Source organism: Pongo pygmaeus, chromosome 18 (genome assembly GCF_028885625.2).
Source record: "Pongo pygmaeus isolate AG05252 chromosome 18, NHGRI_mPonPyg2-v2.0_pri, whole genome shotgun sequence".
NCBI lineage: Eukaryota > Metazoa > Chordata > Mammalia > Primates > Hominidae > Pongo > Pongo pygmaeus.
In genome coordinates, this window is record NC_072391.2 from 16128239 (window position 1) to 16143031 (window position 14793).

Below are 14793 nucleotides of genomic sequence, written 5' to 3' on the forward strand. Positions count from 1 at the left end.
GACCTGTGTCTTCCTTTTTTCTGGAAAATTTCTGTTATTTCTTCAAATTCTTCTATTATTTTCTCCTTTCTTCTCCACCAGCTCCTCTAAACTTCTGCTGATCTTAATCTATCCTTTGAATTTTTGAATTCGGAGAACTCAAATCAAGAGCACGTTCCTGTTGCTCGTGTCTGGGTCTCTGTGTTGTCTTCTGGATCATTTCCTCAGTTTTTCCTCTCAGTTCACTAATTTCCTCTTTGATTGATGTCTAGAATTGGTCTCATTTATTTTATTATTTTTCACAGAGATGGGGTCTTGCTATGTTGCACAGGCTGGTCTCATACTGCTGGCGTCAAGCAATTCTTGCACCTCAGCCTCTCAAAGTATAGGAATTACAGGCATGAGCCACCATGCCTGGCCTGTCTCATTTATTGAGGGTTGTTTTTATTTTAAATTTTAATGGATATTTCTTTTGTGTCCACTATCTCTAAACGTTTATTACCTCCTATTCTCATTCAATTTATGCCTATGTTGTTTCATAACATCTTTTTATGGGTGTTAGTACTTTATTAAGGACTCTTTGATATGTTAAACACATTGATTTGACATATTTGTCAGACAATTTTAAATAATTAATTTCTTCTGGAGTAAATTTATGTTCCCAATTGAAGGGTGCGTAGAATATTTTACCACGTGTGATTTCTTCATGGGCAGCAGAATTTTTCATTGCAGGGTCAATGTGAGTAAAGGCTATTTTTTTTGTTTTTTGTTTTTCCCTCATTCTTTCTCTCTTGACTAACTTCTCTCTCTCTAGTGGTTTTCATTACCTCCACCCCCACCCCCATTCAGGACCAGGCCTTGTAATAGTGGTTTAGGGCCCCACGGTAATATCGGGGAAGTCATTTCGGTTCCTAGACTTGAGCCTGTGTGTCTCCTTCCTTCCTAGACTCTCAGGTTGCAGTAAGCCTTAGCCCAGTGGTGTGCTGGAGACAGCTCCTACTAACTCATTAGGACCAATCATTACATTTTAAGGAATGTTGTAAGCTGGTTGTTAAGTGGCCATTATTAATAATTATATAAACTCAGCATTAAATAGATTATATTAAAAAGCAAAGGTAATAAATACTCAAAACTGATCACTTTGTAATTCTTTTGCTAAATATTGCTGTGATCCATCCTCTTGAGGCTGTTGGCAGCTCTTGTATCTCTATGGTAGAAACAGATCTGATATATATGTAATGGGCACTACTGGGCATCTCTTCTACATCTGGTTCAATGACATGACCTTGGCAACTTGAAATCAGTCAGCCACGGCCACAATGGAAGTATTTACACCATGAAAATTGACAAATGTGACAAATCAGGTCTTTAAAAAAAATAATAACATGTGAAACATTTACCAGCCTATCACTTCCCCAGCCCCAGGCAGTAGCAGCATTCTTCAGCCTCCTTCCATAAACAGAGGCACCGACAACAGCCCTTCTTTCAGCAGGGAGCCAGGCTTTATTTTCCCCGTTTTCCCCTGAAAATGCTTTCAGTCTCTATGATCTTCTAAGAGCTGAACTCCTGGTGACATTTTACTCCCACTCGTGACTTTGCCTCTCTGTTTTGTGTCTGGCCTGTAGAGCTGTTTGTTTTGTTTTTGAGCCTACCTGTGTCCTTGGGTTTTCTGTTTTACGTTTCATCCATTACGGCTGTTTGGAGCAGAGGGGGTTCATCATATGTCAAACATGCTCTGCTATCTTAATTAGAATGCCATAAACATTATTTTTATTTACTTATTTTGAGATGGAGTCTTGCTCTTGTCGCCCAGGCTGGAGTGCGGTGGCACGATCTAGGCTCACTGCAACCTCTGCCTCTTGGATTCAAGCAATTCTCCTGCGTCAGCCTCCTGAGTAGCTGAGATTACAGACACCTGCCACCAGGCCCTCCTAATTTTTTTGTATTATTTATTTGTTTGTTTGTTTATGTGTTTATTTTTGAGACAGAGTCTCGCTCTGTTGCCTAGGCTAGAGTGCAGTGGCATGATCTTGGCTCACTGCAACCTCTACCTCCCGAGTTCAAGTGATTCTTCTGCCTCAGCCTCCCAGGTAGCTGGTACTGCAGGCACCTGCCACCACGCCTAGCTAATTTTTGTATTTTTTAGTATGAGGTTTCACCATATTGGCCAGGCTGGTCTCAAACTCCTGACCTTGTGATCCACCCATCTTGACCTCCCAAAGTGCTGTGATTACAGGCATGAGCCACCATGCCCGGCCATTTTTTTTTATATTTTTAGTAGAAACAGAGTTTCACCATGTTGGCCAGGCTGGTCTCGAACTCCTGACCTCAAGTGATCCACCCATCTTGGCCTCCCAAAATGCTGGGATTACAGGCATGAGCCACCATCCCTGGCCATAAATGTTATTTTTAAAAGACATAACTTTTGTCATCTTGATATTTCTATAGGACTCAGAATGTTTTCTTCAGTCTCCTTTGTCTTTTCTCAAAGTCATTCACTTCATCTTCCTTCTCTCATTTTCTTCCCTAGTACTTCTTTGTACTAGTTATGACAAACATGTTAATAATATATATATGAAGTATCCTTTCAAAGATTCTGGATGTCACATACGCTTTCTATTTGTTGATTATATACAGAATAATATTATACATTTAATATGATAATTCTACATGATGGTATAATAATATATTTGATATATTATTGTTCGCAGAATAAAATGCTGGAGACCCCAGGTTACCTAATGGAAGTCCTCGGCCGCCTAATGTCTTTTTCCCTTCCCTGCAGGTGTCAAAGTCGTGTTCTCAGGCCACTACCACAGGAATGCCGGGGGTACCTACCAGAACCTCGACATGGTGGTGTCATCTGCCATTGGATGCCAGCTTGGCAGAGACCCCCACGGGCTCCGAGTCGTGGTGGTCACCGCTGAGAAAATTGTTCACCGATACTACAGTCTAGATGAGCTGAGTGAGAAAGGAATAGAAGACGATCTCATGGATTTGATCAAGAAAAAATGACGCTCCTTCCTGTTCCCGTTCACTTTTCACTTGCACTATTTTTTTATTTTGCCAGAAACAGCAGCTGCATATAACCCCTTGCTGAAATATAAAAATAGCCCAGGCAGGTTTGTGAATTTATGTCTTTTTGCATAAATCAGAGAGCTGGGGCCCTATCCTGAATTATATTCAAAATAGAACTGCGTTTCCTTTAAAATGGAGCGAGTGATCCTGGAAATCAGTTTTTAAAATATTAGACTATCTCTGCTTGGATGTTTGAATAAATTCTCCTAATGCTGTGTTTCTCAACTCCACTTTTGAATTGGATTGTTTTCTGGTTAGCATATGATCAAAGTCTGCCTATCGACCTCAATTCCAATCTGATAGCCAAGTATGATCTTTGATAATTCCTTAAACAAACTACACCTGATTGTATTAAATTGTGGTCATGATTCCCAAAACGCTAGGCAAAACAAAGTTCATCTCCTTTCCTTTCCAGCAGAACGAACAGCCGTCTCCCTTGTTGGGAGAGCCATGCAGACTTATTTTGACAAGGAGCCAAGTAGCCACCATTTACTGTTAAATTCTGAGACTTCTGATGATAGGAACAGAATGCAGTTGATACAGCTCGGAGCTTAAATTTGCCTTCCTGGGTGCCTAGAAAAGTCACCTTTGCACATAAATTGGCCATTTATGAAAATCTCCTCCAAGAGACTGAAACCAAAGCTCTAAAACGCCGCTTCTCCAGTCGCTGGGCAGCACATTTTGAGTTTGTTCACATCCACATTCTGGCTGTGTAGCCACTCCACAGATGGGTGGTCTCTTGGGATCAGAATGCCCCTCCACTCATGAGACTCTTTGTTTTGTCCACTTTGACAGAAAAAGTGGGAATGTATGCAGAGCTTTCAAAAGAAACAAAAAGGCCAAAACGGTGCCTTCAGCCACATCCTCTGAATTGGCCCTGACTTGGATTAAATGCTCTAATGCAAAATCCCTTGACAAAAGCGCATAGGTTATTTCAAATCAGCATTGTTTTTTATGTAACCTGTTTTACTGCATCTTCTCAGCAGCTTCTGACCATTGCTCAATTTTCTCCTTTACAGCCATTGTTCTGGTGGACAAATAACCTAGGTACTCCAAATCCTGGCAGGAAAAACGTACAGCATTATGAAACAGCACTCAGTAATCCTAAAATGACTTCCAAAGCTGGTTACACATGACCTGCAAAGTCTATTAAATTAAAAGACTTTCTCATTACAGAGTTTAGTCAACGTAGCAAAACCATGGGAAATTAAATGGAAAGATAATTAAATATGTAAATTCATAAGGAACAAAAGGCGAGAAGTTAATTATACAATAGGTTGGTGACACCAGAGTTCATTGTTATGTGCCACAAGAAAATTAAATTTTTTAAAAAACTAGAATGCTCTTCTTTTAGTGTTTTGCTGAAATCTTGTTTTGTATTTGTTTCTTTACAACAGGTGCAGGTATAGGAGGTCAAGAAAAGGAGTTCGTTAAAGGGCATAGCTAATAACAACCACACATTGGGCCGGGCGCAGTGGCTCACGCCTGTAATCCCAGCACTTTGGTAGGCTGAGACGGGCAGATCACCTGAGATCAGGAGTTTGAGACCAGTCTGGCCAACATGGTGAAACTCCATCTCTACTAAAAATACAAAAATTAGCCAGGCATGCTGGTGCACACCTGTAATCCCAGCTACTCGGGAGGCTGAGGCAGGAGATCGCTGGAACTCAGGAGGCAGGAGTTGCAGTGAGCCAAGATCATGCCACTGCACTCCAGCCTGGGCAACAGAGCAAGACTCTGTCTCAAAAAAACAAACAAACCACACACACACACATTGAGACTTGAGATGTGGTGACATTTGGATCATAAACAGAGGACTTTGATTCCAGGATGGGGGTTCCTCCAGGGGGAAATGAAAAGGAGCTCTCACTCTGTTCTTACACATGCAGAATGCTCTGAATTGTAGCACATGGGTTTGCAGAAGGATAATGGAGATAATTGAAAGTAATGAAAATGAAACCAAATCTGCTTCCCCCAAAACTTAAAAGAACTGATTCAAAAGTACCCCAAGAATATGCAAAGAAAAGGGAATCACATCAATAGATGATTGGATAAAGAACATGTGGTATGTATACACAATGGAATACTATTCAGCCATTAAAAAGAATGAAACCTTGTCTTTTGAAGCAACCTGGATGGAACTGGAGGCCGCTATCTTAAGTGAAATAACTTAGAAGTAGAAAGTCGAATACTTCATGTTCTCATTCATAAATGGGAGCTAAATAAAGTGTACCCATGAACATAGGGTGTGGAACAGACATTGGAGACTCAGAAGAGTGGGAGGAGGGTAAGGGATGAGAAATTACCTAATGGGTACAGTGTACACTTTTCTGGTGTTGGTTGCAGGAAAAGCCCGGATTTCACCACTTCGCAATATATCCGTGTAACAAAACTGTACTTGTATGCCTTATATTTATACAAATTTAATTTTTTAAAAAGGAGGAGAGAATCATATTAAATTCTCACCACTTTTTAAGTAAGCAAATAGCAGTGTTTCCGAGAGGCAAGAGGTTCAGAAAGAAGTCAGGAAATGTTTTTGTACGTAAGCATCTATCATTCTGATGGGCCATGACTAGTGTGTTCACTTGTAATTCATTTGCCTTTAAAAAAAGAGAATGATATCAAAACATAAGTGCCTTATACTGTGAAAAACGATAAAAGGACTTCCTGATTCTAAGTGCTATGGTTTTGAATGTTTATTATGTGTTTTAAGTGCTTTGGCTCAGAAAGGTGGGGGTCACGTGGCCAAGGTCGCCCAACTCATCTTGGTGGAGAAGGAACGGATGTAGATGGCCAAAGACTTGAGTCCATGCGCCATAACACTGTCCTGTCTTGGAAAACGTTTCTCACGGGTGAAAGGTTGCACCGGCTCAGCCAGTGGCAACACACTGAGTACGGTATTCAGCACCTTGGACAGCGTAAGCCGGAGGCCCAGGGAATTCCTCCCAGCTCTGCAAAGCCTAGAGCAGACCCTGATTGCACCAGGTTCAGGGGGCAGAAGCTTGTCCAAAGAGCAGATGGTTCCAGGGGGAGGATTTTTACTGGGGGAGATTTAGAAACCGAACTGAAACATAATGAGTCACGGGACGCAGCCCTGTCTGCAGCAGTAACTGTCCGCAGCTCTAGCTGCTCCATGTCTGGAGTTACCGCTACAGGGTGTAGGAAACCACCAGCTGTCTCAAGGCAAGGAATGTCACCTAATGCTCCCCTTTCCAATTAATCACTTTAATTGGAGGAAAAAACGAAAACACAAGGACATGTTACGGGGGAAGGTTTTTTAAAGTGATCTCAAATTGGATTGCAAAGGCTCAAGTGACTTTGGGAATGGGGCTGGGGAGATGATCATTTACTTTTTACAATAAATAATTTTATCTCACATCTTTAGTCAAGTTTCTCCTAAGATTGGGGAGAATGGGGAAAAAAATCTAGTAAGCTTTATGGGACTAGCAACAGAACATTTTATCCTATTTTGTGACTTTCAGTATTAAGAGATTATTGATCACTTGCAGAGTTACAAGGCAAGCACTAGTTTAAACCTGAATTAGACTAGGGCCATTGACCTTATATACCTGTAAAAGACACTGCAGTGTATATAACTGTAGAAACGATATACACCTAGTAGTTTAATATTATAGTCTTTATTCCAATGCAGAATCTTCTGAGAAAAGGTTGCCAAAACATCATTTGCATTTACTTGAACTCTCTTTCACACAGGATCTTGCTCTATCACCCAGGCTGGAGTGCAGTGGTGTGATCACAGCTTACTGCAGCCTTGAACTCTTGGGCTCAACCAACCCTCCCACCTCAGCCTCCCAAATTACCTGGGACTGTAGGCTCGTGTCACTACATCTAATTTTTTATTTTTATATTTGTGTAGATGAAGGTCTTGCTCTGTTACCCAGGCTGGTCTTGAACTCCTGGCCCCAAGTAATCCTTCCACCTTGGCCTCCCAAAGTGTTGGGATTACAGGCGTTGGCCACTGCACCCAGCCTTACTTGAACTCTTAATACTTATTCCCAAGTGGTACCTAAAATGGTTTTGTGCAGTCACAAAATTAGGTAGCAATATTATATTGAGCTGGGGAAAAAAGATTTGGAGTAAATTGCCAAGGCAAGTTCTATTAAAAGCTTTCTGTAATAGACATCAGGGATTTTTTTATTCAGGTAACCTCAACAGTTTTGATTGCACATGTAACAGATAGTACTTGACAGGTAATACTGATTTTTATAACTTCATAAAATACTCTCAAGCCATGGGGGAGCTCTTATGTATTTTTTAATGAGTATACACACACACACACACACACACATATAGTAAAAGTGGAGGATTCTTTTCTTGGAATAATGATTTCTAGCATTTATCTGGAAAAGATTTTGCTGACTAAATTTTCTTTTTCCTCCAGTGGATTTTTAAACATCAGTGCATGCACATAAATACAGATTGGATTTTTCCTTTAGGCTTTATCTATGTAAATGAAGTCGATTAAATGTGAATAATCATGTTACCCTTCATTATTCTGACAATTATGTTTGAGAAGTAGATTTCTTCACTAAAGGGGCTTTGCAGCACACTTAGAATGAGTGAGCCACTGTGCCTCTCTAGAAACTGGCTTCTTGTCATCATTTCGACATCCACTCATACGCTCACCCCGAAAGTGGCCTTTCTGCTTGATATGGTTTGGCTCTGTGTCCCCAATGAAATCTCATCTCAAATTGTAATCTCCATAATCCCCATGTGTCAAGGGATGGACCTGGTGAGAGGTAATTGGATCATGGAGGCAGTTTCTCCCATGCTATTCTTGTGATAGTTCTCACGACACTGATGGTTTTGTGTTTGACAGTTCCTTCTTCACACTCTTTCTCTCCTGTTGCCATGTAAGACATGCCTGCTTCCCCTTCCAACAGGATTGTAAGTTTCCTGAGGCCTCCCCAGCCATGCGGAACTGTGAGTCTATTAAATCTCTTTTCTTTATAAATTACCCAGTCTCAGGCAGTTCCTTATAGCAGTGTGAAAGTGGACTAATACACTGCTCCACCCTATCTAAGGTTACACTCCTTGTCCCAGTATTGCATTCTCGTTCCCTTGCTTGTTTTTTTCATAGCACATCACTGAGAAATATCCTTGCTTAATTATCTGTAAGTGTAACCCACCACACCCACCCACCAGAATGCAAGCTCCAGACGGGAGGGACCATTTCTGTCCCATTTGCCACTCTATCCCCAGCAGCTGGAACTGTGCCTAAGGGCATAAAGTTGCTGCTCAAAGAATACTCAGCAATGGATGGTGAGTAAAGCTATATAGCTATGGTGATCACATAGTAATCTATACCGATTATCACTATGAACACTTAATCGATAGGGGAGGAAGAAAGGGAAGGAAGTGATATTCCTAAGCCTGGTAGTATTCCTTGTGGGATTGTCCTCAAAGTGAAGTATTGTCAGTAGTTCCATCAATAACTAGCAGCATCATTGTCATCTTTAGTTCAGTGCGCTCGGTGAAGAAATTGGAGGTGGTAACAAAAATATCCTCCACTTGCAGTAATTCTAAGCCTGGTTCACTGACCAAATACTGTACAGTAACCAAAGCAGGTGAGCCAGACAAGAGAATGACTCTAGACTGAAGGTTCTATGTGAATATAAAAGAGATGGCTTGAAATACAGGCATGAAACTCAGGAAACACTGAAAACTGCATTGTGGGAGAGCAGCCCAGGGACGTCATGGGAATGAATAAGATTCCTGGGAAAATCTAGCAGCACTGCAAGATACCTAAGGACAGAACCTTAAAATAGATGTTTAGACAAAAGACAGGAAAGATGGAAATCGCAGAAGGAGTAAAGGGGAATCTGAAAACTCCAGGCTTGTGCACCCTGAGCAAAAAAGGAATTGACTCCACCTGGAGTTCAGTGGTTTAAGCCCCTACAGTCCAAACTTCCTACAGACAACTTTATAGACGAAAAGACCTACCTGGCGATTCCGAGTGAAGACATGCAAGGAACTCAAAACCTTGGTGAGTCTCTCCTCCCCTCCACATCGGTCTGAAGGCAAACCACAATTGCAAAGCAGCACACCAGAGGTCAATAAAGTTTTTCTCAAAATTCACTTTTTTTTTTTTTTTTGACACGAGGTCCTGCTCTGTTGCCCAGGCTGGAGTGCAGTGGCTTAATCTCAGCACATGACAATCTCCATCTCCCAGGTTCAAGCAGCCCTCCTGCCTCGGCCTCACAAGTAGCTGGGACCAAAGGCATGCGCCACCACACCCAGCTAATTTTTGTGTTTTTGGTAGATGGAGTTTCGCCATGTTGCTCAGGCTGGCCTCAAACTGCTGGGCTCAAGTGACTCACCTGCCTCGGCCTCCCAAAGTGCTAGTGTTACAGGCATGAACCACCAGGCCTGGCCTAAAATTCACTGTGTATTAGACCAGAGATACCAGAGGAAGAAGCCCAGGTCACTGGGGAGTGAGGAGTCCTAGCAGGGAGACAGCCGGGGATAGGAAGCCTCTAATTTGTATATGAGCTTCACACAAGTCTCTTGCTTACCCCCAAAGCATGCATGAGCAGGACAGACAGGGCAACAGAGGCTTAAAGAATTGAACCAAGATTTGAATCACTGCCCAGAGGAAGCAACAGAAAGCTTACCACTGGAGTCTGATCAAGTTAATTGCCTGCAAAATCCTCAACATTCTTCAGAAGAATATAACTGAATCCTAGTTCTCCACGATGTAATATTCACCTTCCCCAGCATACAACCCAAAATTGCTTGACATACAACAAAACAACAAAAGCAACAACAGAAAAAAGAAAAGAAAATACATCACTCTCAAAGGAAAAAAGTCCTAAGATGCCCCAGATGTTGGAATTATCACTCCAGGAGAAGAGAGCAGCTACTATAACAAAGCTTTATAAAGTAAAGGAAAATATACTTAGTATGAATGAAAAGAAATGATATCTCCTAGAACATAGAAAAAATCAAATGAAAATTTCAGAACTGAAAAATATAATATCTGAAATTTTAAAACTTACTGGATGGGCTTAATAGCAGAATGGAGAAGAGAGAAAAGAGTCACGAAACATGAAGACAGATCAGTAGAAGGTATTCATTCTAAAATACAAAGACAAAAAGGATTTTATTAAGCAAAGCTTCAGGACCCTATATCAAAAGTCTAAAGTACAGGTGATGAGTACCAGAAAGGAAAGAAAGAATGGGCCCCAAAAAATTTGGAAAAATGATAGCCAACAACTTCTCATATTTGGTGAAATTTTTTTAAAAATTAAATTCTCTATGCTCAACAAACAGAAAACATGAGTCACGAAGCAAAATATTACTAAATTGGACTTTATTATAAAGATTTTGCTCTTCAGTGATATTAGAAAATGGGAGGCAAGTCTGGAAAAATAAATTGCAGCACATTTATCAGATAAAGGGCTTGTATCCAAAATAGGTAAAGAACTGCAGCCTGGGCAACATAGCCATATCTCCAACTCCTGACCTCAAGTGTTCCACCCGCCTTGGCTTCCTAAAGTGTTGGGATTACAGGTGTGAGCCTCCACGCCCAGCTGAACCCTACTTTTTAGAGACCAGAATGGAGGGAATGGAAAGGCTGATCAGGCTAGGGCAGTGGATGGAGACGTGGGATAATGTAATCGATCCATTGTTTGATAGGCACATGTCCATTTCCTGCTAATTCCTCTCTCAGAGGCACCCTGTGCTGTGTTTCACTGTGAAGCAGGTGAGGCTTTCTGGATTTATGCACAGTTCACCTTGGTCATGTCAGGAAAGAGCCACCATCTGTATAGAACGGGTGACATCTGCCTTTCGCAGAATCGCTGCCTCTGGGCAGACCATATGGATGTGTTCTAGGCACTGAAGGAGAGCGGATCCAGGATGTAGCCTGTTACTGTGATGATAGAAAGTCTCTCCTTGGTCTTCCAAGCTGTCCTTTCAAGCTTCCACAAAAAGAGCTAATGATTTCATCTCATAGTATTTTTGAAATACTCTGGATTTGCTCTCTTAAGCTACCAAGGAGGCCCAGTGCAGTGGCTCACACCTGTAATCCCAGCACTTTGGGAGGCCAAGTCAGGTGGATCGCTTGAGGTCGGGAGTTTGAGACCAGCCTGGAAAACATGGTGAAACTCCGTCTCTACCAAAAATAGAAAAATTAACCAGGCGTGGTGGCACATGCCTGTAGTCCCAGCTACTCGGGAGGCTGAGGCAGGAGAATCACTTGAACCCAGGAGGCAGAGGTTGCAGTGAGCCAAGATCACACCACAGCACTCCAGCCTGGGCAAGTGAGTCTCCATGTCAAAAAAAAAATAAAATAATAAGTAATTAATAAAATGCTACCAAGGCAGGTTTTTGGCTCAGTGGTGTAGTAGCTCACACCTGTAATCCCAGCACTTTGGGATTCTGAGAGGGGAGGATTGCTTGAGTTCAAGACAAGCCTAGGCAACATAGTGAGACCACCCCTCCCATCTCTACAAATATAAAAAATTAGCTAGGCATGGTGACACACATCTGTAGTCCTAGCTACTTGGGAGGCTGAGATGGGAGGATCGTTTGAGCCCAGGAGGTCAAGACTACAGTGAGCTGTGATCATGCCACTGCACTCCAACCTGGGTAACAAAGCAAGACCCTGTCTCTGAAAAAAAAAAAAGGAAAAAAAAAAGGCTACCAAACTGCAATATTACACCCTTAAACCACATATTTTGGTGTGAAAAACTATTAAAATGACATGGTATTGTATTTACCCTATAGGTTCGGGTTTTCCTGTTCTCTTATGTCGTTGTGGGATGAAATCCAACATGTTACCCTGAGAGCAGGAGCAGTGTCTTCATAGCCACTGTGTCCTCAATACCTGGTCTGGGGCCTCACCCTCCTTATAAATGTGTGTTGCCTCCTTGTTGCGTCCTCTGTGCTGTGTTTCATTATGAGGCAGATGAGGCTTTCTGGATTTAAGGCTTCCCTGCTCAGCAACCCTCCCAACACCACGAACCTTCCCTACAATTATTCATCCATTCCAAAGACTTGCCGAGGGGGTACCGCGCCCTGTGCCTGGCGCTGGTGAACAGAGAGCAGCCTTTGTCTCCTGCGAGACGACTTAAACACTGATGTTTCCTGTGTCCTGGGCAGCCTTCTCTGCTCCCTGATGTTCCTGGGAAACCTGACCAACACCAATCACATTCATTACTGTGTATTTGATGACAGTTCCCACATAGAATGGTTTTAAGACAAGATGAAGTTCCACCGACTGGACAGCATGACAGTGTCCCCAAAACAACTCACACACACCATTTCCAAACTTTAATTCATCCCTGTTCCGAAAGCACTTTCTCTTGTTTTTTGTTTTGTTTTGTTTTTCTTTTCTTTCTTTCAAGACAGGGTTTCCCTCTGTAGCCCAGTGGGGAGTTCAGTGGCGCGATCTCGGCTTATGGCAACCTCCGCCTCCCGGGCTGAAGTGATCCTCTCGCCTCAGCCTCCCCAAGTAGCTGGAACCACAGGCACCAGCCACCATGCCTGGCTAATTTTTGTATTTTTTAGTAGAGATGGGGTTTCGCCATTTCCCAGGCTGGTCTTGAACCCCTGAGCTCAAGCAATCCACCCACCTCAGCCTCCCAAAGTGCTGGGATTACAGGTGTGAGACACCGCGCCTGTCTCGTATTTCTCTGTCTCGATAAATAGCAACAGTCCCTACCCACGTGCCTTAAACTGGAAACTCAGGTTCTGCCTCTGTCCTGTGCCCCAGTGTCTCACAAGTTACAGCTGCTAAGGCCTCAGGACCCTCCTTGGAGGAGCTGCCTCCCCAGGGTCTCCTTTCCTTAGGCCTTTCCTGGTGATGTTCCTTAGTTAGAACAACTCCCGGCCCACCACTCCACCCAAACTTCTTTCAGGCACCAGCTCCCATCTCACCTGCTCCCTGACTCCCCCAGCCATACCTGAGTGCCTCCCCCAGCACCGCCGTGTGGGCAGCACAGTGCAGAAGTTTTCAGTCCACTCCTCCAAGAGCCGTTCTTGTAGTGAGCACACAAGGCACAGAACATCACCTCCAGGACAGGGTGCGTCTCCTCAATTCTAAGATGCACATTTTTTTCACATTTTACTGTTTCTGAAATCAAAACCCAGCTTCGCCATCAGTGGTCTCCTTAACATGCAGAAAATGCTAGAAAGATAGATACATTTAAAAATGGGCCAGGCACGGTGACTCACACCTGTAATCCCAGCACTTTGGGAGGCCGAGGCAGGTGGATCACTTGAGGTCAGGAGTTTGAGACCAGACTGGCCAAGAAGGTGAAGCCCCATCTCTACTAAAAATAAAAAAATTAAGCAGGCATGGTGGCACACGCTGTAGTCCCAGCTTCTCAGGAGGCTGAGGCAGGAGAATCGCTTGAACCCAAGAGGCAGAGGTTGTAGTGAGCCCAGATCGTGCCATTGCACTCCAGCCTGGGCAACAAAGAGAGATTCTGGGAAAAAAAAAAAAAAGGAAAGAGAGAGAGAAGGAAGGAAGGGAGGGAGGGAGGGAAAGAAGAAAAAGAAAGAAAGGAAAGAAAAGAAAGAAAGAAAGAAGAAAGAAAGAAAAAGAAAAAAAGAAAGAAAGAAAGAAAAAAGAAAGGAAAAAGAAGGAAAGAGAAAAAGGAAAGAAAAAGAAAGAAAAGAAAGAAAGGAAAAGGAAAGAAAGAAAAAGAAAAGGAAGGGAGAAGTGTTAAGGGGATGGAGTTGGCCCACCTGGGTTCCATTGCTGGCTCTGCCACTCAATGACTCTACGGCTTTGGGTAGGTCATGTCCTGTTTCTGGGACTCGGTTTCTTTATCTATAAAATGGGGACAATATAGTACCTTTCCCTTAAGGTTGACATGAGCCTACTTGACACCTTAGCACTGATACATGAGCAAATCTTGGCAGAATATAACCAAATGCTTCTGCACTGTCCACTGTGTCTGTGCAGAGTATTTGCATAATAGATAATCATGACATTGATCATCTTCAAACATCACGTGTTTGTTTCTCCACCCTCATCCCCCAGCACAGAGCCCAGCTATGCATCCACGAGGGGCCCATGGTCCCCCTCCTCATATGCTGAGCCTCCCAGACTGGGTTCTTAAAGCTAGATTTGGGCTGGGCGCAGTGACTCGTGCCTGTAATTTCAGCAGTTTGGGAGGCAGAGGTGGGCAGATATCACCTGAGGTCAGGAGTTCGAGACCAACTGGCCAACATGGTGAACCCCATCTCTACTAAAAATACAAAAATTAGTCGAGTGTGGTGGCACATGCTTGTAGTCCCAGAAACTCGGGAGGCTGAGGCAGGAGAATCACTGATCCCAGGAGGTGGAGGTTGCAGTCAGCCAAGATTGCACCACTGCACTTCAGCCCAGGCAACAGAGTGAGTGAAGCTTAGTCTCAAACAAACAAACAAACAAACAAAAAGTACATTTGATAGCAGAGCAGCAGTCAAATTTTTTTATAATGCAGTTTCAAAGGAACAAAGCAAACCTTCCCTCTTGTCTGTAAAGGAGCAGGCAGCTGAGACATCAGCTACGTGGCCTGAGACTATTGTGATTACTTCCCGTGTATGAACTCACTTGAGTGCTAAAAACAACCCCACTAAGGTAAGTATTTGTATTATTCCCGTTTTTCAGATGAGAAAACTGAGACCTCAGACATTGAGGAACTTGCTCAAGGTCACGTAGCTTGTGAGTGTCAGAGTTGGGATTCAAACCCAAGCATTGTGGTCCGAGCACCAATTACC

At 43.0% G+C, this 14793-nt stretch overlaps 1 protein-coding gene across 1 annotated transcript in view; it reads left to right on the plus strand.

Annotated features, from left to right (window-relative positions):
• CPPED1 (calcineurin like phosphoesterase domain containing 1) overlaps positions 1–3282 on the plus strand; it is a 140241-nt gene extending 136959 nt beyond the window's left edge. The window contains exon 4 of the mRNA XM_054454354.2: positions 2765–3282. Coding sequence (XP_054310329.1) covers positions 2765–2994 — 230 coding nt within the window. The 3' untranslated portion in view covers positions 2995–3282. The remainder of the gene's footprint in view (positions 1–2764) is intronic.
• The last annotated feature ends 11511 nt before the right edge of the window (positions 3283–14793 follow it).